We start from the raw sequence: 27,479 nt of genomic DNA on the forward strand, positions 1-27,479 counted from the left end.
TAGCTCAGAGGTAGAATGCCCCTGGGTTCCATCCCCAGTACCACAATAAATAAATAAATAAATAAATAAATAAATAAATAAATAAATAAATATAAAAAATAAAAATAAATAAATGGGAATTATGGGTTTCAAGATGGCAGCAGCCGAGCCCGAGCCCTGCACCCTGGGGGGCCTGCTCCGGCTCATCATGTTCTTTGATGTGAGCTCCGCAGACTCGCTGGAGGCGTGTCTCTTGATATCTACGCGCAGGAGCTGGGGAGGTGGGTCCTTGGGTGGCACAGTTGCCCCGAGCTCTCCGTGGGTTTGAGCCCCGGATGCCCGCAGAGCTGTTCCCGCCGATTGTTTTCCTGTCTCCCTCAGGGTCCCCTCTAGGTGGCTCGTAAGGTCTCCTCTCTGGACAGACCCCTCGCGTTCAAGGCCTTGCCTGGGAACGTGCATCTGGGGGGGCCTCTGGAACAGGGAGAGGACGAGGGCATCTCTGCACAGCAGCTAGGGGAACTGCAGGCCCGCCTGGCGCCTGGCCCAGCTCCGGGCTCCCCACGAGCACCTACTAAGCGCTCACCACCTCATCACCCTCTCTGCGTGGTCCCGCCCGGTTCATTTTCCTTCTCACCCTTCACGTTTTGGTGCCCGGATTTGGAATCTGAAGACAGCCTGTGGCTCCTTTGTTTTTTTGTTGGGTTTTTTTTTCTCTAAATGTCGGAGAGAGATGACGCAGCGCGAAAACCCTCCGCGTGGGTTTGTTGATTCCTTGAGTGTTGGCAAACAGGCTGAGCTCACCTTCTTCTATTTTTGGTCTGAGCTGGGGGCTTGAGGTAATGGGGCAACCAGGGAAAGTCTAGAAAGATCCGCCTCTGTGATGCCAGTTGCCCGTCTGTGTGGGGCGCCCCTGGCCTGTTCCGGAAGCTCCGCAGAGCTCCCCGCAGGGCCTGGCTGGGAGGGGGCGACTCCCACGGTTGGTCTTGATGTGACTACGTCCGGCGTGTCGGGGCCGTTGTCCCTGCTTGGACCACATCTGGATAGAACGGAATGACAAGGCCTCCTGCTTTCTGGAAATCCTGGGGCCCAAATCCTGGATTTTTGAACCTGGGAGAACAAGAGCTGGGTCCATGTGTAACTAGGGGACCTGTGTTCTTTTAGTCATTTCCCTTGACATGTGGGGACGGGGTGGCGCGAGGGCGGCGGGACAGGGAACAGAGGAGAGGGTGGGAAGCCCACCGGACCTGGCCGTTTCCGGCTGGGGGTCAGCGTGGGGTCATTTGACATCCCAGAACCCATGGTCCCCAGATCCAGGGCCCCTCCTCAGCCAGTGTGTGACCGCCTGTGACCTGGGAGTGTGCTCCTGGGGGAGGCTGGGGCCCCGGAGTCAAATGCATTTCTGGAGCCTGATTGGAGTGGACATCGACTGTTCTCCGCGACAACATAAACTCCCGCGAGCGACGGCAGCCCGGGCTTTGAGAATTCCAGAGGCAACTGGAGCATCTGTCAGCGCTCCCTGAGGTCCTACTGTGTGCTCCTCTGGGTGCTGGGGTCTGTGCGGTGTTGAGCAGAGTAGGATGGGGGTCTTGCCAATCGGGAGATTGAAATCATGGGATGGCAGAGTCCAGCCTCAGGGCTGTATGGGCCGACTGGGGCTTTGAGCGTGCCTAGGAGGATTGCCACCCAGCCTCAGAAAACTTCTGTGGGGAGCTGAAGGATGCGCAGGAGGACCACGGCGGCGAAGAGGGAGCGGTGAGGAGGGCCACGGAGCGGCGAGGAGGGCCACGTGAACAGGTGTGAAGCCCGTGTTGGGCTAGAGTCCAGCTCAAATGAGGGTCTGAAGGGCATTGGGGGGGTGGGAGAGTGTTGAGAGGGACAGTCCCCCCCACCCCTAGGGAGGGTGGCCAGAGCCCATCTGGAGCTATCCAGCGCTTCTCGGTCAGTTACACAATCTCCCTAATTCTGGAGCACAGAAGGGAGATTCGCTTTGGATCCTAAGAGCTAGCAGGGGGTTCAAGGCAGGGTGGTTCATTTTTCCGCCCAGGCAAGCTGCTGGGGGTGGGGATGTGGACGGAGAGGGTCCAGGTAGGACTCCGTCCAGCAGCACAGCCCCCACATCTCAACCCTGCGCGTCCTCCCTCTCCACCTGCAGGCACATCCCGCCGGGAGGCTCCCCTGTGGGAGGGAAACAGCTCCTGCCTCTTAGGCACCGGGTTCAGCGGCTCCTAGATGCCGGCCCTGTTCTAGGATCTAAGTTTCTGGAGTCCAGGTCAAAAGGATGTGGCCTAGAGCTTGCCTAGGGCTGGGGCTGGCTCCTCCAGCCTCAGAAGGTTCGCGTTGAATTCTGCGCTGCCCCTCCCCCCCCCGCCCCACCCCTGGCTCAGCTCTGGCATCTTGACCACATTATCCCATGAATACACCCCAGAACAATCCTTGTTATTCCCACTTTATAAATAAAAGAGTCTGCAAGACAGAGGTCCAGTGGCCCAGGGTCTCCACTGGGATTCATTTCCAACTTCCAACTTCTCCGCCTAGAGCTTGTTTCTGATGGCCCACCCAGCGTGTGATCCAGAGACCACCCTGCTCACTCCTCACCTGAAGGGACTGGTGCTAGCGGCCTCTGCTCGGCTCTGCTGATAGCTGCGTACACAGCCTGGGGAGCTTCTCCACCCGCCTCTGTCGCTGGACTGCTTTGTAGCAGGACTTCTCAGAGCCTTGAAGTGCTGGGGTGCAGTGGGAAATCTCTAAAGAGCCGTGTTCCTCGTGGGGCTTCCTGGCTGGGTTTAACTACAGAGTCTTCTTTTGGCTTTTGGCCCTCTGTTAACGAGGTGCCTGTGCATGCGTGTGTGCGTGTGTGGTGCTGGGGATGAAACCCAGGGGCCTTCTACCTCCGGGCTATCCTCCCAGACCTATTTTATATTTTATTTGGAAACAGGGTCTCACTAAGTTGCTGAGAGCCTCACTAAGTAGCTGAGGCTGGCTTCGAACCTGTGCGATCCTCCTGTTTCAGCCTTCCAAGCGCAGGAATTACAAGCGTGCGCCACCACGCCTGGCTATGAGGTGCATTTGTCGAGATCCCGATAAACCAATAAATCCCCAACCCTTCATATTGCAGTTGGAGCAACTGAGGCCCAGAACTTAGTGGCTGCCAACAGGCTTCCTGGGCTTGCAGAGTCCAGGCCGCCCTGAATATCCCTGGGCTCCCTTTGCGGCCGGCTGCCTGCTCTTGGGGCCAGTGGGAAACCCGTGGGCTGGCCCAGCTCCGCCTGTGGTGGGGAGATATTCTGCTTCTTTGTGTATTTTTCTACCTTTCTCCCAAGTGACTTAATTTTAGTCTTCCTGGTTATGTGTAGCCTCAAGAAGGTCTATTTAAAAAACAAACAAACAAAAAAAGAAAAACAACCTTGGACCTACCTGACTTTGTCTACCCGTCTCAGGGGCGCCAGGAACTATTTGGGTGGGTGTTGGAAAAGCAAGGTATTCCTTGAAGCCGAGCTGGGGAGCCGGGGTCTAGTCTGGGTCCTTCCAGCCCGGGCACAGGAGGGGCAGCCTGGACGCCTGGGGCCTCTGCTGAGGCAAGCAGAGCCGGCTTCCTCCTCGCAGGCGGTGTCCCTGCACTGCCTGGCTCCAGGGTCACAGAGGCTTCCCGGGTCCCCAGCCTGACCCCCCCTCTGCAGCTGCTTACCGGCTGTCCTCACATCATCCTAGCCTGAGACTGGCTCTCACAGTCCCGAAGCCTTGAAGCTTTTCCAGAGTGGGATGGGGCCGGGTAGGGAGAGAAGGCGAGGGTCTGCACCCTGCTGGAACCTCCCCTCCCCACTCTCAGGCCCTGACTTGCTGGGGCCGGATTCCCCGATCTGTGCCCACCGCGCCCTCTCCTTGCTGGTGGCCGGATCCCCCCGATCTGTGCCCACCGCGCCCTCTCCTTGCTGGTGGCCGGATCCCCCCGATCTGTGCCCACCGCGCCCTCTCCTTGCTGGTCTCCGATGGCGCTTTCTGCAGCCTGTGCCTTGGCCGGTGCGGATGCTCTTGGCGGCATCAGACCCGCAGATCCTTCTGATGCTTGTTCTGTCTTGCTCAGGACTCCTCATCTGCCACGCGTTGGGGTTGAGAGTCTTCCCCGGTGTGTGGTGTGCTCCGAGCGGCTGGGCCAGGGCTCCGCCTTGGGCTGTGGGTGCCTCTTCAGCTCTACCTGAGTGCCAAAGGCAAGCAGCGGTTCTGCGCAGATCTCCAGAGCACTCCTTGGTTGCTTTAACAAGTGAGCCCCAGTTTAGTGGGCTTAAAACAACATGCGTGTGTATTCTCTTAGAGACTTGGTGCTCTGAAGTCTGTCTCTAGGCTAGACTCGAGATAACCACCCTGCAGGGGTAACAGGCTGGTTTCTTCTGGAAACTCTGGGGGAACGGGGGAGAATCCCCTTTCTGGCCTGCCCTGGCTTTGGAGGCTACAGAAGTAGCATCCCCTTGACCTCTGCTAACACCACCTCATCTCCGTCCCTGGCCTTTCCTGAGTATGAGGACCGTCAGCATGACACTGGACCCTGCTGGGTGATCCAGGATCTTCTTCCCAGCTCAGAGCCCCTTGTGTAATCGCCCCAGCCACCCCCTTGGCCATGCAGGTAGCGCGGAAGTACTCGAGGGTCTGAGGCTCTGGATGGGCGCTTGATGGTATGTTGCTCGCCTCCAAATCTGAAGCTCCTTTTCCTTTCTTTGGGGACTGGGACACATCTCCTCCGCCCTGCCTTTGCTAGCACTGGGGTGGGATTCCCAGCTAAGGTGGCCAGTGTGTAAGTTGGCTTGTGGGTCCTGTAACTCCCGGCCGGGCCCTTGTGCCAGCTGAGGATTCCCCTCCTGCTTTGTTGGGGTGGGCATGAGAGGGCGACATCCAAAACCTGCACACAGTAGGTCCCCAGGATGTGGTGCTGAGGTTGGGGGTGCTGAGGTTTCTGGGCCCAGCCAGATATCCTGGGGAGATTCTGGACAATACCATGGGTGGCCTTCCAAGCCCCAGCTTGTGTCTGCCCTCTGCAGGTGTATACTCTGAGGGTCCCTAGGTGAAGGGTTTTATTGTACCTCCTAGGATGAAAGCCCAGAGCTGGGTTCTAATTTTCTAAACAGTGGGAAATGCCCATTCTCTAGGATCCCATCCAGCTTGTAAGGCCCTGGACACTGGGATCACTGCAGAAGGTAGAAGAAGGCATATTCCCCAGGGCCTTGAAACCAGGTCCCTAAGATGGGACATGGACTGTCCTGGGGACAGGGCAGCGGCTGCTGCGTGACCCAGTTGAAATCCATGTTTCCTGCAGCCTTTACTTATAGCTAGAGTGCCCAGGACCAGAGACGTCCCAGGACTCAGCACTTGGCCTGGTTTTGGGGGAGATGGTTTCAGGGTTACCTTCCCCAGAGCCGCATTTCCCCTCAACATTAGCAACATTCCAGACTCGTGGAATCACATCCTGATCCTTCAGGGGAGTCTCTCCCCCGAGAGGAGGTCATCCTTGGACATCACAGTCTCTAAATAGCCTCTAAGTCACCAGACAACACAAAAAAAGGGACTTTCCACCCTCCCACGCTTGAGATTCTAAAATACCCACTTTCCACTGGAGTAGAACTTTCCAGGGAAGGTGGGCCAACAGACGCTGGAGATGAACCCACGGTGTGTGGCTTTCTGGCCGCCCTCCAGGGTTAGGTTCCAGCTGGTAGCGCCGGTGTCCCTGGGAAGAGGCGCCCCGGCTCCCGTAACACAACATCTCAGACCAGTGGTTAAATATGAACATCCCCACACGGGGCGTTGGGGTCACTGGTGGTTTGTGCTGTTCAGAACAGGGCTTTGGGAGAACCTGGCTTTCGGGAAGGGTAAGTTGACCTTCTGTGTCTTGGCACCATTTCTTCAGAAGCAGCATGAGTCTGGGCGAGGTAGAGCACACTTGTCATCCCTCCCAGCATTTGGGAGGCTGAGACAGGAGGATCCAGGTTCACGGCCAGCCTCGGCTACTTAGTGAGGCCCCCTGCAACTTAGTGTGAGACCCTGTTTCAAAATAAGGAATAAAAAATCGGCCTGGGGGTGTAGCTTGGAGGTAGAATGACCCTGGTTCAATCCTCAACACTACACACACACATGCAAAAAAAAAAAGCATGAGAAAGTGGTAGGGACGTCCTCGACTTTCTAAGACACTAGACGTGCACCAGCTCTTGCCTCTGTGTGAGGGTGGAGGAGAAACTCACGTGATTTGTGCCCCCACGCACCCCCTCGGGGTGAGAGCGAGGTTGGTCACCTGTGGGATTGTAGACCATCAAGCAGGACCTGGGGAGCTGCCGCTCCACACAGTTGAGGTGTTTGGGAAATGGGGTGTGCATCAGGGTTCCAGGAGAGTCACCCACACTGGAGAACTCTGTGCCGTGGGCTTTTGGCACAGAGCTGTGCAGCCCTTAACACGTTCTTCATAGCCAGGCATGGTAACACACACCTGTAATCTCAGTAGTACTTGGGAGTCTAAGACAGGAGGATCACAGGTTTGAGGCCAGCCTCAGCAACTTCGTGAAGTGTTCAGCAACTTAGACCCTGTTTCAGAATAAAAGAGAAAAGTAAAATAGGGCTGGGGTTGCAGATCAGAGGTAGCCTGCTCCTGAGTTCAATCTCCAGTACTGAAAAATGCCTTTGGTCCGTGGGGTCCTTCACCCAGAGCCTCCCTGCCTCTACTCCATGTGGGTGGGTTATGGAAGACATTGTATTCAAGGTAAGTAAAAGCACCACAAAGGGCCCATTCAGTGCTCTTGGTCATAAGAGCCGCTGAGCTTCAGGGATACTACAGGTGGTAACCGGAAGTTCCCAGCTCGATCGGCCGAGTGATCTCCATGGCCCTTCTGGGGTCCAGCCTGGCTGGCCGTCTCAAAGTGAAGTCTGTGTTATCAGCGCACTCTGCCCGCCCCAGCAAGGCCTTCTGGTGCCTTTAGACAAAGGCCTGGCTCTTCCAAGTGGCAGGGGACAAACCGTACACCAGGCCCGAGGGGGAGAGGCTTTGCTTTCTTGATTCAGAGGTGAGTCAGCGCCAGGCTCCGGCATCCTGCCTGGCAATGAGAGAACGTCCCGGGTCGTTAGGCGGGCGTCCTCTGTTTAAAGGCCCAGTTCGGTTCCCTCGACTGCCATGATGCATCTTTTTTTCCCCGGCCACGAGGCCTGTCCAGATACCTGGTCATGTTTCCTTCGAGTAACAAGTTTGCAGAGTGATCTCCGCCCGGCTGTGGCTTCTGTGCAGTCGTGGGGGGTTTCCCGCAGGGACCCTGGCTCAGCAGGAGGTAGTGTTTTGACTTGGAGTGGTGTTTCTGCCCCGTCTGCTAAGTGTCCAGAGCAGCTGACCGGCTCACTGAGGGGCTTGGGTGCTCTCCAGGGTTAGGAGAGGCATTGAGGCAAACTAAAGAGGAAGACAAATTCTTATCTGTGAGTTTGAAAGCTGCGTGGACTTCCCCAGCAAGTTATTTTGTTTTATTTTATTTTTGGTGGTACTGGGGATGGAACCCAGGGGCCTTCTACCTCCGGGCTACACTCCCAGACCTATTTTATATTTTGTTTGGAAACAGGGTCTCTTAAGCCAGCTGAGGCTGGCTTCGAACCTGCGCGGTCCTCCTGTCTCCGCCTCCCAGGCGCGGGGATCACAAGGTGCGCCACCACGCCTGGCTCCCCCGAGCAAATTCTAAAGTAGCGTCGAACAGAACGTTGCAGGAAACAGAAGTAAATGGGTCATGAAAAGCCGATTCATTTGAATCCAGTTTGCCAATGAAACTCACACATAAGGTCTTAGAGTGCCGCGTGGCTCTAAAAGGACGGCATTACTGCTGTCAGCCCTGTTCTGGACAAGAGTGAACGGGCCTTTCACAGATCTCAAGGGACTCGGATGCCTGGCTAGGGCGCGACATGTTCCGTGTGGTGGCTGTTTTGTTGGTTGTAAGAACAGACGTCATGGAGCGTTCACGCACGTTGCAGGACCATCTTAGTCGGCTTGTGTTGCTATAACAAAATGCCTGAGACTGGGTCATTTGTAAGGAATCGAAATTTGTGGCTCATAGTTGGAGATGGGGAAGATTGTGGTCAAGGTTGGAGAGGGTCAGCGTCTGGGGAGGGTTGCTTCAAGAGGGTGCCCTGTTGCTGTGTCCTCGTGTGGCGACAGGAAGAATCGCACAGGGACCAAACTCCCTCCCTCGAGCCTCTACCAAGGGCTGACCCCTTCCCGAGGGCAGGCCCCCCCTGGCCAAGTTGCCCAGCCGAGTCTCACTTCTTTACGTTGTGTGTTTTAGGATACGTCCCTTGGTTACTTGTAGTTGCACATCGTAATGTGGTGCGGAGAGACGGGGACGTACATGCACACGGCGCTTGGTGAGGTCTCACTTTTTAGGCTTGCCAAATCAGGGGTTAAATTTCAGTATGAAGCCAGCTGTGGGGATGCACACTTGTCATCCCGGCATTCGGGAGGCTGAGACAGGAGGCTCGCGGTTCGTGGCCAGCCTCAGCCACTTAGTGAGGCCCTTTGCAACTCAGCGAGACCCTGTTTCAAAATAAAGAATAAAAAATAGGGCTGGGGGTGTTGCTCAGAGGTAAAATGCCCCTGGGTTCCATCCCCAGTACCCCCCCCCCCAAAAAAAAATTTACAATATGAGCTCTCAGAGGGACACAGTCAGACCAAAGCAACAATACAATTCATTATTTTCCAAATGGAGTTCCGAGGGATGTTGGGTGTTTCTTAAGAAGTGTGATTATAGGGGCCTGGGGCAAGGATGACCTCTGCCTTTACCTCATGGTCTCTGGGGAGTGCCCCGCCCTATCATAGCCAAGGGCCGTGTGTGACTTGACCGGGTCAACTAGATCTCTGCATCCCTAGACTTTTGGATGGAGAGATAGATAGATAGATGATAGATAAGTAGATAGGTAAATAGATAGGTAGATAGATAGGTAGGTAGATAGATAGATAGATAGATAGATAGATAGGCAGCTTACACTTGTTCCTTCTGTGTTTGTGCTAGATGGGTCCACCCTCATTCTAAGCTTTGTTCTCCTCCCTCTGCCTGGGTTTGGGCTTCCCTGAGTGACCTGATAGTTTTCTAACACATTGCTGCTGGATTCAGAGTTAAAATAAACTCAAGATGGCTGCTGATATCGCAGATTTATTTCCTGCATTGAACATGTGGATGGCCGGCAGATGTCTCACGCCCTGTGGCAAGCTGCAGAATGATAATCCAGCCGCCCTTGCAGACTTCAAGGTCTCCAGGGCAGACAGGAAGGATGTATGGGGATGGTTGGCAGGTGTGTAGTGAGGAGAGGGACCAGGGCCATGGCCTCGTGGGTTATGTTGTGATGAGTCTGACTTGTCCACGGATCTGAAATGGTGGCGGCTGAACCAGAGCAAAGACAGTCCGAGGCTGGAAGCTCAGGCTTGCAGGCGGCCTGTTGGGCTCCACCTCCCTGGATCGTGTCCTAGTGGTGTGACCCTGGGCAAACAACTCCACCTTCCTGGACCTCAATTTGAGAGCTGCACAATGTCATAGGCAGTATTTCCACAAACTCTAAGAGTTCAGTGATGTGATGCTGGCTGGGCGTTTCGAGCCATATCTTCGCACACGGCGAGCGCCCCACAAATAGTTGCGACATCTCACGGCTTTAGGTGTGAGCAGAGAAAACTCCCAGGAAAGTTAGGTAACTCTAGGTATGATAGAACATTAATGCCCTGGGACAGAGGCCCATGTGCGGTTGTTTATCATTAATGCCCCGATGCCTGGCACAATCTACGGTTTCTGATATTTTAACTGAGTATTGAAGAACCCAAAGTACTGAAACTGATACTTATAATTCAAAGTGCAGAGATACTATGCAGACCTTGTATGCCAGAATACATCCACCCACCCAAATATTCATCCATCTATCCATCCATGCACCCCATCTATCCATTCATCTATCCACCCACCCACCCATCCATCCACCCACCCACCCACCCACCCACTCACACATCCATCCACCCACCCATTCATTCACCCACCCACACAGCCATCTATCTATTCACATCTGTCCGTCTATCAGTCCATCCATCCACCTACTCATTCATCCATTTATCCACTTATCTAACCATCCATCTCTTCACCCACCCACACATCCATCTATCTATACATCCATCTATCCACCTACCCATCCATCCATCCACAAATCCATTTATCCATCTCTTCATCCATCTATTTATCCATCTCTTCATCCATCCATCCACCCACTCACACATCCATCCATCATCCATCCATCCACCTGCCCATGTATCCACCCACTCATCCATCCATCCATCCATCCATCCATCCATCCATCCACCTCCCGCAGGATGAATTTTGGTTTTACTCATTTTGCTATTGCAAAAATTAAGAAAGAGATAATTAGGGGGTATCTTCTATTCATAGTGTTGGTCCAGGAGCCCAGCTCATGGAGAAGCTGTGCAGCAGGGAGGGAGGGAGCGTCTCTGCATGGTGCTCAGTCACCTGGGCCCAGCCCCAGGCCCCCAGCTCGGCAACTTCCTGGCTAAACGAGCTTGAGCAGGCCCTGGTTTTCCCATGTGTGGAGTGGAGATGACATTCCCGCACGTAGGGTGGTGAGAGTTGACGGAGATGCTGTGTTGAGCCCTTGGGTAGTACCAGGCACGTGCTGAACAGGGCAATCAATGTCACCTTCTGCCACCTGAGACGCCCAGCAACCCCTGGGCTGTATGCCTCCACTCTGTCCTGCTGGGACCCCCTAACATTTGGTAGAATGAGATTACGTCTCAGCAGCTCCGTGACCCTGTGTGCCTGTCTCTTCATAATCATTCTGTGCTCCTCTTCCCCACCATGAGCATGGAGGGTTCCTTGTGCCTGAGCCTTGGTCTGGCGAACCCACTCTGGGGGAAGCCGGTGGTCCCCTCTTGACTGCCCGTCCCACCAGGCCCTCCTCTTAGCACTTAGCCGTCAGGGTGGCCGAGCTGTGACCCAGCTAACTGGAGCCCGTGTCTCTCCCCCTCTTTCACAGGGACTCTGACCTCTTCCTGCTGGATAGCCGCACCCTCTGGGCCTCCGAGGAGGGCTGGCTGGTGTTCGACATCACAGCCACCAGCAACCACTGGGTTGTCAACCCTCGACACAACCTGGGCCTGCAGCTCTCGGTGGACACTCTGGATGGTGAGTCCCCCCGGCGATGCCCACCACTCGTTCAAGTACGGCCTGTGCTCCTGGGGTTCCCAGGGAGCACAAGCTTGTTTTGATCTCCTCTCGAGCTCGGTGCCTGGCTTTGATCCAGATGCAAAGTTGTCTCCTCCCCTTTGTAGGAGAAGAAAGGGAGCTGCCTGTAGCGAGGCTGGGCAAGTCCTGGCTGCTCAAGAATAGTTTCACGTGATCGGAGTGCCAGTCCTCATGGTAGAAATGTAGAATTTCAGGCCATCTCAGACCTGCTGTATCAGAACCGTACTTTGACTCCCGTACCCAAAGAAGTCTGAGAGGTGCTGGTGCAGGTTCTGGTCTCAAAGCATTTTGGGCTGTCCTGGGCACCAGATCATGTTTAGTGTCTTCGCCGGCCTCTTACCCACTAGATATCCGCAGTGTCTCCCGGTTCTAACTCCCCAAAATTTCTTTAGACATGGTCAGATGTCCTTTGTGGGAGTTGAGGACCACTGCACTGGCCAAAGCATTATTAGTCCTTTCTACATTAGTGGTTCTGATTCCTGAACTCCAGGGGAATCCATGGTCAGCTGGACCTCCCGGCCTCTTGCGTCTCCACCACAACCCACCTCTGTTAAGAAGGGCAGACAGGAAGATGTGTGGGGAGCTGGTGGTATCAATTTCTCTGTCCTTCAAGGTGTGTTTTTAGTTAAATGGGAGTGGTTTCTTCTGGGTGTGTAGCTTCTTCTACCAGTTTTAAGGGAAAAAAAAATTGTTTATAGTTATTTTGGAATAGGAAATACATGCCCATGGCTCCATAGTCAGACATTATGGAAATGTGCAACAGTAAATAGTTTCCCTCCAGCTTCCTTTCCCCAGCTACCAAGTTCCACTTCCCAGGGTCTACTCCTGTTTTTGTGTTATTGGGTATCTCTTCAGAGATGCGATCTGGGTATTTAGATGCTTATATATAAATTCTGTTTTCTTTTTATTATTTTCTTGCAAACGATGGAACAGTTATTCAATATTCTTCATTTGACAATTTGGAGCTTGGTCCTGTTTGCCATTAAAGGGCTTTCCAGTCTGTCTTAAGGCTTGTTTTGTGTCCACACAGTGTGAATGTAGGCGGGCCTGCCCTTCCTCACTGTGTGCCTTTGGACAGCTTCTCTGACCTCTCAGAGCCTCGACTTCCTCATCTCCAACACGGAGCTGCTAAGAGGGCTGGGGCCATCCATCCCCTTGTTAGGAGATTTCATAAGTTAACGTGAAAAGAGGTTTGAAAACGGTTCCTTAAACTGGGCATGGTGGTGCACACCTGTAATCTCAGTACCTGGGAGGCTGAGTCAGGAAGATTGTAGGTTCACGATTAGCTTCAGCAGTAGTAAGACTCTTACCAACCTGGTGAGACCCTGCTTCAAAATAAAAATAAAATAGGACTGGGATTATAGCTCGGAGGTAGGATGTTCCTGGGTACATCCCCAGTACCACACACACACACACACAAAAAAAAAAAAATAGGCAAAAAACCCAGTTTTCATTTATTTTTATTTATTTATTTATTTTTGTGGTACTGGGGTTCCTGGAAGCCCTTCTACCTCCAGACTACACTCCCAGACCTATTTTTTACTTTGTATTTGGAAACTGGGTCTCTTAAGCCAGCACAGCTGGCTTCGAACCTGCGCGATCCTCCTGTCTCTGCCTCCCAAGGGCGGGGATTACAAGCAAGCGTACACCACCACGCCCCGGCGTAAAGACCCAGTTTTTAAATGTGCATAGGAACCCCCAGGGATCTTGGTAGAATGCAGATTCTTACTGAGCAGGTCAAGGATGGAGGGCCTTTCCAGACAGCTCCTTGGGGATTGTGAGGCTACTGGACCATGCTTTGACTATTGAGGGCTTAGAAACCTGACTGTAGGACCCGCACCTAAATACGAGCTGTTGTTATTGTTACCTTGTGAGATGGACCTCAGGGTGTTTTCTAGTCTTTTGCTCTTACAAACAGGGCTTCAGCGGCAAACGTTGACACACAGGTATTTTTCAGCTGAGTGAGCGTGGATTTAGGATTAATTACTCAAAGCAGCCTCGCCTGTTGGAGTTGTAGAACGCATCAGCTTGCCCTCGAGAGGCCGATCGTTTGCACGATGCTGTCAGCACGTGAGGAGGCCGTTTCCTCTTCCTCATCGGTTCAAGTTCTCAGACTCGTTCATCCTTGCTAACCTGGTGGGGGCCAGCGGGCACCTTGCGTTTGACTTTGCTTGTTCCCCCACGTGTGTGAGGAGGGGCGCTTTCCTGCACACGCCCTGCATGGTTTCTTCCCCAGCATTACGTTCATAGCCGTTGCCCAGTGATGGCTCTCGTCCATCGTCATTGGCCGTTTTCTTCTCAATTGTGTTTCTTTGCGGCTTAAGCAGCGGATAGTTCTCCAGCTTTTAGCTTTCTTTGGATTCCGATGATGTCAGGTTTTACCCGATGGATTCCAGCAGTGTAGCTGAGGACTTCATCACCTTCTCCTTTCTGGCTTCTGGGCTTTTCCTTCCAATCAGAGCTGGGGTCTCTGGCCTGGTGTTTAGTGAAAAAAACTGGCCAGAATCCTGGGGGTGATAATGGGGGTCTGGAGTAGGAGCCCCTTCTCATCTCTTTTGCTCCAACTCAGGGACCTGGCAGAAGGATGCGAGAGCAGGAACCATCTCTGTTCTCCAAGGCCTCTAAGGGTCTGAGTGAAAGAGGAAGGCTCCTCCCCACCCTGCACCCTGAGCACCCAGTGTACCCCCTCCACATGAGAACAATCCTCCAGCAGGGCGTGGTGGCGCACGCTTGTAATCCCAGTGCCTGGGAGGTTGAGACAGGAGGAGCTTCAGCTACTTAGTGAGGCTCTCAGCAACTCAGCGAGACCCTGTTTCCAAATAAAGTATAAAATAGGTCTGGGAGTGTAGCCCGGAGGTAGAAAAGCCCCTGAGTTCCACCCCCAGTAACAAAAAAAAAGGAAAAAAAAAATCCTCCAGGCCACATGCGGGCCACAGTTAGGAGCACACTCCTGCCCTGCCGTCCAGGTTAATCTTCACTCTCCTGAAGGTTCCCTCACCCTTCTCTCCCTGCTCTTCACCCCTTTCTATACTGCTGAGATTTAAAGAAGGTTCTAGAAAGCACTGGAGTTTTCCTTTGTTACACTCCGCCCGGACTCCCACGAAGCCTGCAGCCTGCTTATTACCACCTGGGCTCTCCCTCACTATTGAGATGGGGTCTGCTGCACAGCGGAATTCCAAATTTATCTGGCCACAGAATGACTCGATTCTTCTTTCCCCTTAATGGCCCCTTAATGGAATGTCTAGGGGGTGGGTTGACACAAAGATCCCTGTTTTCACAGGGACCATTTCCTTGCCTCATGGACACTGGCTAGACCTTCCGCCTTGACCCAGTGGGCCTGTGGGTCTGTCCTGCCTGCCCTGCTGGCTCCTGGGACCCAGATTCAATTTTTTCTCCTAAGAGACGGCACCCCACAGCCAGCTCCTTGAGTCAGCCCGCCCTCCCTTCTCCTTGGAAGCCGAGTCCACACGCCACGTTTGCTCTGCTCCGCCCCTGACTGAGGATGAGACAGGCCTGCATCTCCGGGCCGCTGCTCCACCCCAGCCCTGTGGCCCGTGGTGACTCAATGAATGGCCCTTGTGTAGGAAGTGGGGCTGTTAATAGTTTCCGCCTCCGAGGGCATCTGCGAGGGGTGGGTGATCTCAGACCGCCAAGCCGGCTGCAGGACAGCCATGTGGCGGGGCTTGTCCTGTGGACACTGGTGATGTGCAGGGCGCCAAGCAGTAAGGCCGCTGCTAACGAGCTCGTGGCGTGGGGAGCTGAGGCTCCTGAGAGCTGCCCCAGAGCTCGGCCATCTCCAGACCCTTCTCCATCCCTGGCAGGGCCAGGGTCAGATGCTCTGCCCCACCTCCCCGGCAGGACACTGGGAGTGGACACCTGCCCAGGGGTAGAGCATATCAGGGGGTGGGTTTGCTGTGGCTGCCCTGGACTACTCCCTCAGACCACCAGGGGCAAAATGCACAGAAGCCTGGACCTTCACGGGATGCGTGAAGAAGCATGGAAGCCCAGTGTTTCTGAGACCCAGCTCCCGGCAGGATACCTGGGGATACACAGGGCAAGATTCCTGGGCGCCATCCCACACCCACCGATGGTGGGTCTCTGAGGACGGGCCAGGACCATGCCTGTGTCCGGGACCCCTTAGGCAGCCAGGGGCCTGGCTGGGCGGCTGCGCTCTGGTGAAGCTGTGCCCAGTGTCTGGGGTTCCCTGTTCATTGGAGGGCACCTGGCTGCCAGGCTCCACTTGGACCTTGGATTCAGGATTTTTCTGGTCAGACACCTACACAGGAGAAGCCCTGTGGGGTCTGCTGGGATTCAGTTTGTTGGACACCTACTGTGTGCCGGGTACTGAGCGGGAAGCAGAGTCCCTGGTGCTTGCCCTGGGGACCTCTTCCTGGCATTGACTCTGGGGGCCTCCCTGCCTGCGATGGCATGGCCCAGTCCCCACACAGGGGGGAAGGAGGGCCACACGAACTGTGGCCCGATTCTAGGTGGCATCCCGTGGCCACCGGCTGCTCTTCCTGGAGGGAGTTTCCTCTCGGGCCTGGTTTTCTCCTGATACCATAGGTTTATAGGCAGTAGGAATCCCAGCCAACTCGCTCTGTCCCCATGAGGCGAGGGCTTTGATTCCAGAACAGCCTGATGTCTGCCGGGACAGAGCCCTAGAGCGCACCCCTTCCTTCCCTTCTGGCCTCTGGGGTGGTCTCGGGCCAGAGGTGCCCTCCGAGACCACCCAGGAAGCAGGCCAAGCCGAGGCCTGCGACTCCCCTCCCCAGCTGTGGCCCTCCTGTTAGCCACGGCAGCAGCGCAGCTGCGCTCCTCTCGGCCGGCAAGCCTGTGTGGGAAGCAAGCCCAGAAAGCTCTGGGCACCTGCAGCTCCTCGGGAGACAGCCGGGCAGCAAGGCCTCAGCTCCCGGGGAGGGTGGCGCTGCCAGAGCTGGAGTCGGGGCTGCTTTCTGTCTGTCTCTCCCTCTGTACAGAAGGACCAGGCCACACCCCAGGCTGGTGCAAGGGCTGGGTGCTGTGGGACAGAGGACGCTTTGAGCGGAGGGGCTTCTGCAGCTGCCGGTTCTCCCAGGGTGCCGTTGGTGAACATGGAGGCCCCGGGGCCTTCACCGCGGCCTGGCCCTGAGCTCCTGGTGGCGGATGGGCCCTCGGGCCTACTTTACAGACCCTCGGGCCTCCGAACGCAGTCCTGCCCCTCCTTCTGTTTAGTGCGGTGGGGTGGATTCCTGGGGATCGCAGAGCTGGGGCCCAGCGCTGGTCTGTGCTCAGGGGTGTTGGAAATTACTGTGCTGTCGTGATTACTGTTGATGTAGTTCTCACAGTGACCCCGCCCAGGGCGCCCAGTGGTTGCCTCCGACATTTTACAGACAAGGAAAGAGGCTGAGGAAGCTGACCAGAGTCGCCCGGCTCCCTGGCTCGAGAGATGCCAGGACTGGACTTCAGCCCCCTCGTGCTTGCCAGGAAAGCTTCCAGGGAGTGGGGCCACCTGGGACTGGACTCGACAAGGCCTGAGGGGGCCACGCAGACACCCAGGCCTGGCCCTGCCCGTGAGCGTCCTGCCTCAGCGCTCTCTCCCTCCTAAAAGAACTGCCATGCAGGTGGGCTCCTTGCAAGACCCACTCAGGAAGCCTTCTGCCAGTGGCCAGGATGAATGCAGCGCTCATGGGTTCCTACTCCATAAAAAAAAAATAGTAATAATAATAAACCAAGCGTGGTGGCGCACACTTGTCATCCCAGTATCCGGGTGGCTGAGACAGGAGGATCTCAGTTCGCAGCCGGCCTCAGCTACTTAGTGAGGCCCTTTGCAACTCAGTGAGACCTTGTTTCAAAATAAAGATAAAAAAATAGGGCTGGGGGTGTAGCTCCGAGGTGCAATGCCCCTAGACTCCATCCCCAGTACCGCAAAAAGAAAAAAGAAAAAAACCACACACACACGCACACAAAACCACCAAACAAACAGTGCATTGTTTAACCATCTTAGTGTAAAGGTGAATATAATCCTATCGGCGCTAAAGTTCACATCTTGTCTTACCCCTTAAGAGACGTTAAAGCATTCCCACAGGCCCTGACAGGTGCCATTTCCTAGGACGTAGCAACCGTAGGATGAAAGGGGCCGATCGCTCCCCCTGCCCACACCTGCCTGTCGTCACCTGCTTCCTACGGCCGGCAGCCTCTTCACCCAGCTGGAATCATATATATTCACTCAAACAGCCCGCACGAGACAGAGGTTTTGCTGTCAGTGTGCTCACATTCCCGGAGAAAGCGGACGGTGAACAAAGGCCGGGCATCCAGGGGAGCCCTTGGGTTCCCGGGAGAGTTCAGAAGGCTTCTTGCCACTCTACAAACCCACACGCCCGCCTTCTGCTCTTGCCGGCTGGGAGAAGACCGCTCTGGGCTAGTCAGGCCCTCATTCTTGCATGGGGGAAGCGCCTGGTCCTTCGTTCCTAAGATGAGGACTCCAACATCCTGTCCCGCTTCATGGGCTCCTCTCCTCTCTCCCCCTGCTCACAGAGGACATCCCTCGGGGTCGCCGGAGGGGGACATCCATCAGCGCCTCAGATCAAAGGCGGCGGCCGCTGGCCTCATCTGCCCCCCTCGTCCTTCCTCGGGGACCGTTTCTCCAGCGCCTCCTGCCACATGGCCTTCATCTCCGGACCTCCGAGGCCACGGGGCCCCTTCTCCTTCCCGCCCCATCGCTGCCGGTCAGATGTGTGTGCGCGGAGCCAAGCCGGCTCCTCTGGCACGCGAGCACACGTGTCCCGCCGCTCGGCCGCCCAGATGGGGTGGTATAGGACGCGGGGTGTTGAGGACGGGAGGGCGTGTGCCCTCCAAGTGCAGCTGGGGAGGAAGTGGAGGCAGCCGCTCGCGACAGCGCTGCGGCCCGGAGCCCTAAAGCTGGACAGGACAGGAGAGCGGCCCCGCCCACGGCGCAGCTGGCCCCGGGGTGCTTCTGCCCCTGGACATTGGTTCATTTCCTGTTTGTCCAGAAGCTGGAAAAAGAGAGGGAAGAACATTCCCATTGACTCAGCGCCTGGAATGGACCCTTCCAGGGCCAGGCAGGCAGGCGGTGCCCGCAAAGCAGGTCCTTGGGGCTGACGGATGTCACGCGTGTCCGCTGTCTTCCCACTTGTCGCTTGGGTCTTGCTGCACCAGGAGAAGCATCTGGAATTCGCATGCTTTCCATGGCTAACGAGGAACTTTCTTTGGCTGCGGGCCTCGGAGGGGCAGCTGGCGGCCCTCGGCCTGGAAAACCGCAAGAAAGCCGGGACTCTGCGGGCTCTGCGGGTGGGTTGCATCTCTTCCTGCACCGCTGCCCCCCAGAGGCCAGGATGTTTCTCAGGACCTTGTTGAGCGCTGGGCCGGGCTTGCAGCTTCTGTGCACGCCATTGTCGTAGGCCGGCGGGGCCTCAGCTCACCCCGGGGACCTGCGGCCACCTGGCTCACCTCTTGGAAGACCTTCCTTTGCCTCTGGAGTCCCCTGAGGTACCTCACATGCGGGCCTGGCATCCTTTCTGAATCTTAGGCTACCAGCATCTGCCTGGCCGCGTTAGCAGATGGTGCTGCAGCGTTTAGTCTCCAGTGGCTGCACCGGGTGTGGACTCCATCTCCGCCCTCTGGAGCCGTGGGCCCCAGGAGCTTAGCTAGGTGCCCAGCATGAAGCAAGTTCTTTGTAAATGAAGGTTTTGTCTTTTCTTATTGTTGAAGGCCAATCACGGCTGAGACTGAAGTCCCAGGAAGGCTCACATCGGCGCATAGTAGAACATAGGGCGTCTTATCTCATGGCGACATCTGTGGTGTTATTTTTTTAATAGGTCTGGAAGTAAGCTGCTCCAGGGTTGGTTAGAGTGGGGTCAGCAAGCATTTTCTGTAGCTCACTGCAGGGTAGAGGCTTTAGGTGTGGAGGGTCAGGTGTCTGCTTTCACAGTGGTGCCGTGCCCTGTGAGAACAGCCACAGACCATGCGTGCATGGTGTGCATTGGCTGTGTTCAATAAAACTTTATTTGGGAAAGCAGGCGGCGGGCCGGATATGGTTTGCAGGTTGCCGATGCCTGGGCTGGACGGTGGACGGTGGGCAGTAGTGGAGACGTTTCCGCCCTGGCTTGTCATCTCGAGCTGTGGGTACTTTGTCCTGGGGGCATCATATCATATTGCAAGAGGGCCACCTCTGCGTCCCCAAGAATGTAGGAAGAAGGATCCCGTGGGCAGGACCAGGAGTGTCTCTCTCTTCTTATACCTGCCTCTCCTGGGAGGAAGACACTCTGAGGAGCCCTGTTCAGAAGGAGCTGTAAGCCAGGCAGGAAAGGTCTGACTTGAAGCCTCCCAGGGACCCGGCTGCGCGTGGCTGTGGGGCCTCAGCTGCTTCCACCTCGTCTTCCTCTCCTTGGATCAAGCCTCTCCTCCCGGCCTCGCGCCTCAGGGCAGGCGCCCGGCAGACAGCTTCCCTGGCCCTGTGGAGCACAGGTGCAGAGGTTCGGGCACACCCAGAGCACACACTGAGCCAAAGAGAGCAGGTGGTATGGGGGACGCATCAGAGGAGGAACCGAGCCCGCTGCTGCGGAGTGTGCTCATAATCAGGGGAACTGGGAGGAACCCTGAGCCCCGGCGGACAAGGGATGAGCAAGCCGGGGCCTGTGCACGGCGTGGACACTTCAGCAACGGAGACCGTGGACCCGGGGGACACGGGGATGAATCCGGAAGTCAATGTGGATTGGAATGAGGCGACACAGAGTGCGTCCATGTGTACGAACCATCCGGAACATGCAGAGCGATGAGGAGGTGGACAGAGCAGTATCTAGTGGCTGGGGCTGAACTGTAGTCTCTCAGCGCCGAGAAGGGACAACTCGGTGTGGGGCCACGTGGGTGCTCTAGGTGCACAGCGGCTGCCCTGGCCTCCACCCTCACGATGCCCGGGGCACCCGCCCAGCTACAACAGCAAGGACGTCTCTAGATGTGACTGCACACCCCCTGGGACCTGCAGCCCCCTTTGGGAGAGCCCCGAGGTCGAAGGCAGCATGGAGAAGCTTGGCGGAGCTGCTCTGCGTCCCCGAGGGCGCAGGCGGCGGCTGCATAGACCTAATACACACGAACTCTTACAAATTTGGCGGGGTGTGGTGGTGCATGCCTGTAATCCTAGTACGTGGGAAGCTGAGACAGGAGGATCGAATATTTGGGGCCAGCCTCAGCAACTTAGCAAGACCCTGTTTCCAAATAAAAAATATATAGCTGGGCTTGTTGGTGCAGGTTTGTAATCCCAGTACATGTGGGAGGCTGAGACAGGAGGATCGCAGGTTCACCACCAGCCTCAGCTACTTAGTGAGGCCATCCGCAACTTAGTGAGACCCTGTTCTGCTGGGGGCGTAGCTCAGAGGTAGAATGCCACTCGGTTCAATCCCCAGTACTGCAAAAAAGAAAAGACAGACAGACAGACAGACAGACAGATAAATATGGTGGGGGTATATCTCAGAAAGAAGTAGAATATCAATGCCTGATTCAATCCTTGGGTGCGTGCGTGTGTGTAGTGCGTGCGTGTGTGTGTGTGTGTGTGTGTGTGTGTGTGTGTGAGCACTGATGTACACGTTGTCCTATAAAGCCGTGTCCAGTCTCCCTTAGTTCATGACGGGGAGTGGAATCCGTGAGAACGTGGTAACCACACATTTAACCGTCCCCAGAAATCCCCAGCCGATTTCTGCATCTGTTTTTTGGTTGAAGGTGAAACAACGCCTGTCATGGTATCTTTTAGCCATTAGGTTAGAAACTTGAATCTTATCCCAAGCTTGGTGACCTGCCCGCGCGGCTAGGCCCCAGGCGGCGTGCACACACGCCCCTGTACTTCGCTGCTCAGAAAGGGCGAGAGTAACCGAGGATCCCAGCTTAGACCCGACAATCCAGGGGAGAGGACGTCCTGCCGACGGGCCTGAGAACGCAAGCTGCAGGTCTGGTTTGATCCAGCAGTTTGGCGTTGTCTCACTGTTGCTGCTTCTGCCTGCTCAGCCTTCTTTGAAAGCCTGGTCTCCCCGCCATTGCTAAATGGCGGCTGACTCTGGACGTCCAGCCATCCCTTCCCTCAATCCTGCCTGGAGAGAGGGAGGGAAGTTTCCTACCAGAAGTCAGAGTGGGAAGCCTCTTTTCTAGAAACATCCACATCTTTGTTGGCTAACTGAATTGGGTCACATGCTTATCCCTTAGCCGGCAACCATCCAGGGGGGGTTCATTGCCCCATTTTAACCCGATACCCCACCCTGCGGCCCAGAGAAGTCCGTTTATGGCACACCAGCCGACATGGAGACTGGACCGGTGACCAGGGAACCAGGTGGATGAGGTCACTGGCTTCAGCCCCATTTTACAGACGAGGAGGTCCACGGGGCTGGAGCTCGCGGCCCTCCGCCCGCGCGGGCCGGTCAGTGGCGGCCTGGGTTGGAAGCTCCTGCGTTGGCTCCCCTGTGTCCTTGTCCTGACAGCTGTCCCTGCGTAGCGGTGCGGAGAGTGCTCCAGTGCTTGGATTTCAGGTTTCCAACCGGGCATTTTTATTTTTTTATTTTGCCCTAAAAGCCTTCCAGGGGGTAAACAATTCTTAGGGGCTCAGCTTTTATGGTTTCTTTTATAGAATCGCTCAAATTATAGGTAGATGAACTTAAGGGAACCCTGCTCAAGAATGCGGAAAGGCTGAGGGGTGAAGGCGACGGCAGGGGGCGGGGGCTGTTTAAGAGCCAAAGCCCCAGCCCCGCGTGGTGGCGCACGCTTGTCATCCCAGCATTCGGGAGGCAGAGACCGGAGGATTGCGGTTCACCGACAGCCTCAGCTACTTAGCGAGGCCCCCGGCAACTCAGTGAGAGAGACCCTGTTTCAAAAATAGAAAAGACCAGCTGGGTGTGGTAGCACACAATTGTAATCCCTGTGCTTGGGAGGCTGAGACAGGAGGATTGCGCAGGTTCGAAGCCAGCCTCAACTACTTAGTGAGGCTCTCAGCAACTTAGTGAGACCCTGTTTCCAAATAAAATATAGGTCTGGGAGTATAGCCCGGAGGTAGAAAAGCCCCTGGGTTCCACCCCCAGTACCACCAAAAAATAAATTAAAAAGACCAAAAAATACGGCTGGGGATGTAGTTCAGAGGTAGAATCTGGGTTCCATCCCTGGTACCACAAAAAACAAAAAAGGAACCAAAGCCCCCCGCTGCTGTGGGCGTGGTGGGGTGCTGCACTCCTCCACTCCAGCCCATCGAGGGGACTCCAGGTAGAGGTCCAGATGCGATGGGCCCGGGCTCTCAGGCTGTGGCTTTTGCCAGCCTTGACCCCTCTGGCCTGGCTTGGGGGTGTCCTGGTGGCCATGGTTCAGCATCCCTCCCTCACCAGCACAGACACTCAGAGAACTGGGCATTTTCTTTATCTCGTTGATGGCCATTTTCTCCCAGCTGCTGAGAGCTGCCTGGCCAGGGGCCAAGCTCCAGGTGTACCTGGGGATGAGCAGGCGAGACCGGGGGTGTGAGCGGGTGGCGGTGCCCTGGGCCCGCGTGGCTGCCCGTCCCCTACTCACCGCTCTGTGTCCCTGCTGCTTCCTCTCCAGGGCAGAGCATCAACCCCAAGCTGGCGGGCCTGATCGGGCGGCACGGGCCCCAGAACAAGCAGCCTTTCATGGTGGCCTTCTTTAAAGCCACCGAGGTCCACCTCCGTAGCATCCGGTCCACGGGCAGCAAGCAGCGCAGCCAGAATCGGTCCAAGACGCCCAAGAACCAGGAGGCCCTGCGGATGGCCACCGTGGCAGGTACGCCGAGGAGCCCCGAGGGGCCGGGAGGGAGCCGCTTGAAATTAGCATAGGTGTTCAGCAAAAGGTTCTGGAAGAACCACAGCAGGCAGCCAAGCTCACGCCGCTTCCCGCTAGAGCTGCCCATCCACCTGAATTCTCTAACAGCAATGAACTGGCCAGATGTGGTGGCGCACACCTGTCATCCCAGGACTTGGAAGACTGAGACGGGAGGATCACAGGTCAAGGCCGGCTTAGTGACCTCAGCAACATAGTTTCAAAAGCGAAGAAGAAAAAGGATTGGGGGTATAGCTCAGAGATAGAATGTTCCTTGGTTCAATCCCCAGCACCACAAAATATAAGTTAAAAATTACTAATTTGGAAATGCAAGTCGAAAAACATTAGGGTACCATAAGGTACCAATCGCAAAGATCTCTAAATAGACACGAGATAGCTACCTTTGTGCCTGGGAAGGAAGACCAAAGGCCTGTTGGAGCCCCTTGGGGAGGGAGGAAGAGGAAGTAGAGGGAGACAGTTACTGAATCTTTCATTTCCTTCCCTAAAACGAAAAACGTTTGAAGCCGGGCGTGGCGGCGCACACTTGTCATCTCAGCATCCGGGAGGCTGAGACAGGAGGATCGCGGTTCGCGGACAGCCTCAGCTACTTAGCGAGGCCCTCCGCAACTCAGTGAGACTGTTTCAAAATAAAGAATAAAAAATAGGGCAGGGGGTGTAACTCGGAGATCGAATGCCCCTGGGTTCCATCCCCAGACCCGCAAGAAGAAAAAGAAAAATGTTTGAAACACATGGCCAGCTTGAATACTTTTCAGATATGGGTGGAAGGTGCTTTTGTGTATTTGGTACGCTTTTAGGTTTGTTTGAAAAGTCTCATTAAGTAGAGGTAACATTTCCACCACACCACTTCAGCACCACAAGTACTTCCAACACAAGTACGAAACATGAGGTGTTCCCAGCCAGCATGCCTGTAGGTCCCAGTACTTGGGAGGCTGAGTCAGGAGGATTGCAGGTTCAAGGCCAGCCTCAGCAAGTTGGCAAGACCTAAGCAATTTAGGGAGAGCCTGTTTCCTTTTTTATTTTTACTTTTTTGTGGTACTAGGGGTAGAACCCAGGGGCTTTCTACCTTGGGCTATCCTCCCGCACCTACTTTATACTTTATTTGGAAACAGGGTCTCACTAAGTTGCTGAGAGCCTCACTAAGTAGCTGAGGCTGGCTTTGAATTTGTGTGATCCTCCTGTCTCAGCCTCCCAAGTGCGGGGATTACAGGCATGCGCTACCTCGCCCGGCTATGTTCATTTCTTTTTGAGGGCCAAGGTGGCCAGATGTGGTGGAGAGAGCAGTGCTCCCTGGCCCCTGGGAGTCCCCAGGGCCCCTGGTCTGTGTGCCTCCAAAGTGTGTGTGTGTGTGTGTGTGTGTGTGTGTGTGTGTGTGTGTGTTTGGTACTGGAGATTAAACCCAGGGGCTTTTTACTTCTGGGCTACACCCCACCCACATTTTATTTTTACGCTGAAACAGGGTCTTGCTGACTTGCTGATGGTCTTGCTATACTGTTGAGGCTGGTCACAAGCCTGCCGTCCTCCTGTCCCAGCCTCCCAAGTACTGGGATTGCAGGTGTGCGCCACCATGCCTGGCTGCCTCTTCTGTTTTTGCTGAGAACATGTCTTCTCTCTTTGGAGATGACGATGATGGTGGATGGAATCACCAAGTCAAAGGCTGGAGCAGCACCCTCCCCGGGTGCTGCCGGGAGTGTCCAGCCCTCTGAACCCGCAACCCCAGGGCCCCTTCACGCTCCCTTTAGGAGCGTGCAGGAATTTTGCCTGGTTTCTAGCATGCAGAACCTTTTTTAGGGTCCTCCGTGGGATCTGTGATCCCCCAATTAAAAACCAGCTGCCCCGCTCCTTCCTGGTTAGGGCCTCCCTCGTGCGGGGTCTCGGGCTGGGCTTGGCGCTGAGATCTCAGGCCTGGGCACCCCGCGAGGTGGCGTGGGATGGGGGCGGTAGCCGCCATTCTCATGTGTTTGTTGTAAAGGACCCAGTGTCGGGAGCAGTGATTAGGACCCGGGCCTGTTGGGTGCAGCTTCCCCACGAAAAGCCCCGAGCGAGGCCAGGCTGGCCCCAGGGGCGCTGCAGGCGGGGGGACCCGCAGGCGCAGAGGCTCCTGGTGCGAGGTTCCTGGCACCTCTGAGACCAGGCAGCCGTGGTAGGAGGGAAGCCTGGGGTCGCTTGTTCTCTCTCAAGCCACCTCTTGAATTCGGCATTCGTCCCATGAGCATGGAGAAGGTTTGCCGTTTGAAGCTGTGGGTGCGGCGTGGACCCCATGCAGCCCGCTCAGAGAAGGCTGAGCAGGGCGCGTACTGGGGGCCCCAGCGCACAGCCTGGAGACCAGCTAGAGGCTTTTTGTAAATCCACCCAGCTAGAATTGCTGGAGGGTTCCATCCCAGCAAAAACTCTGCCTTGGAGCTCCGGAATGAGTGGGCGAGGCCTCCGGGCCTTAGAACTCCCCGCTGTGACTCCCACGGCCTCCTCCTCAGACCCTCACCACGCGTCCATTTACACACCCCCAGGACAGCCTCACAGCTCCCGTGACAGCTCTCCCTAGCTCCTTCCCGAGAACCTCACGTCCCCAGCCTTAAGCTCCTCCAAGCCTTACCTTGGGAGTTTCATCTAAAAACAACCTACCAGCCGGGCACGGTGGCGCACGCTGGTAATCTCAGCATTCGGGAGGCTGAGACAGGGGGATCGCAGGTTCGCGTACAGCCTCAGCTACTTAGCGAGGCCCTTCGCAACTCAGCGAGACCTTGTTTCAAAATAAAGAATGAAAAATAGGGCTGGGGGTGTAGCTCGGAGGTAGAATGTCCCTGGGTTCCATCCCCAGTACCAAAAACAAAAACAAAAAAACAACCCAGCAATGCCCGAGCTCTACCCTGGGCTCTGCGATCCGCAATCTGCGCACGTGCGTGCCCTCGTGCCGTTTGAAGTGCCATGCCTCCGTGCCAGGCAGGAGTCCTGCGGGAGGGCCACACAGGGCGAGCCTCTCTCGCACGCAGCCCTTTGTGTGGCAGGGGGGACGCAGGCCTGAGCATGCCACCAGCTGCCTCCGATGTCTCCCCCTCCCTGGCCCCGGGGCTTCAACGGCTCCTCAGATGGCCACCTGGGTGGGGAACGGCCCCTCACACCCTGGTAATTAGCCGCCTCCACCAGATGGCTGTGGGGCAGCGGCTGAGCCCGAGCACTGTTCTGACTTGCTGGCTGCCCGGGCAGGGCTTTCTGGAGGGAAGTGAGGTGCTGAGCTGCCAACTGCTCACATCTGCTCTGTGCTGCGCAGGTGCGTGGCGCAGGACGGGAGAGCCAGGGAGCCCCAGCCTCGCTGCTCCCGGCCTTGCCGATCTGCTGAGAAGAGGTAACTGGGTGTGGTGGCGCAAGCTTGTGATCCCAGTACTTGGGAGGCTGAGACCGGAGGGTTGCAGGTCCAAGGCAGTCTCTGGGCTTAGCAAGACCCTGTTTCAAAACAAATAATAAGCCGGGCGTGGTGGCGCACGCTTGTAATCCCCGCGCTTGGGAGGCAGAGACAGGAGGATTACGCAGGTTCGAAGCCAGCCACGTGTGCTGGCTTAGGAGACCCTGTTTCCAAATAAAAAAATATATAAAATAGGTCTGGGAGTGTAGCCCAGAGGAAGAAGGGCTTCCAGGAACCCCAGTACCACCAAAAACAAACAAACAAACAAACAAAAAAACAAATAATAAAAAGAGTCGGGAGGTAGCCAAGAGGTAAAATGCCCCTGGGTTCACTCTAGTATAGGAAGGAGGGAGGAGGGAAGGAGGGAAAGAAGGAAGGAAGGAGAGAAGGAATAGGAAGGAAGGAAGGAAGGAAGGAAGGAAGGAAGAAAAGAGGCCCTAGCACTATTTATAGGCGTTGCAGCCACAGTCCCCAGAAACCAGGAGATACAGGAGACCTCAGCTATGACAGCAGGGCCAGTGCCCACCCCAGCTCGTGCCCACAGCCAGCAACCTGAACTATTCTCACCTCGGTCTATCTGGCCGTGGGTTTGTGCGTTGACCCAAATATCATTGCTTGGCTTTGCGACCAGGCCAGGGAGTGGGCCGCAGACCTCGGCGCACCCCGCCTCTGCCCACGGCAGACATTACTAATCTATCAGCACCCATCCTTTGAGTGGTTTAGGATCCTCCTCTGCTCAGGCCTCCATCTATTTCAGGCTGCTTCTCCCAACCTCTCTGGGCTGTGCGGTGCCCGGCTGCTGCCTCTGTGGGGAGGAAGGAGAAGAGGCCGTGGGGGACGGTGTGCCTGCAGCCCGGCACTGCTGCGCCCACGGTGCCTCCAGTCACCCCACTCAGCCACCACGAGTCCCCGAGGGCCCGCACAGTCTGATCTCTGCATGTTAGGGACGGCCTGGCCCTGGGCTCTCCTTGCTGGCCTAGAAGCCATGCGGGTGGAATTCCTGTGAACTGGGGGACGTGGCTCTTGTGAGACACCCCAGAGACATGTTA

General features: G+C 55.9%; 1 protein-coding gene across 1 annotated transcript in view; it reads left to right on the forward strand.

Annotated features, from left to right (window-relative positions):
- Positions 1-27,479, forward strand: part of BMP7 (bone morphogenetic protein 7) — a gene marked incomplete at both ends in the record, with an annotated part of 71,517 nt that overhangs the window by 35,483 nt on the left and 8,555 nt on the right. The window contains 2 exons of the mRNA XM_080716140.1: positions 11,008-11,156; positions 22,779-22,976. Coding sequence (XP_080572266.1) covers positions 11,008-11,156; positions 22,779-22,976 — 347 coding nt within the window. The remainder of the gene's footprint in view (positions 1-11,007; positions 11,157-22,778; positions 22,977-27,479) is intronic.

Source organism: Muscardinus avellanarius (genome assembly GCF_963383645.1).
Source record: "Muscardinus avellanarius genome assembly, chromosome: 19".
Taxonomy (NCBI): Eukaryota; Metazoa; Chordata; class Mammalia; order Rodentia; family Gliridae; genus Muscardinus; species Muscardinus avellanarius.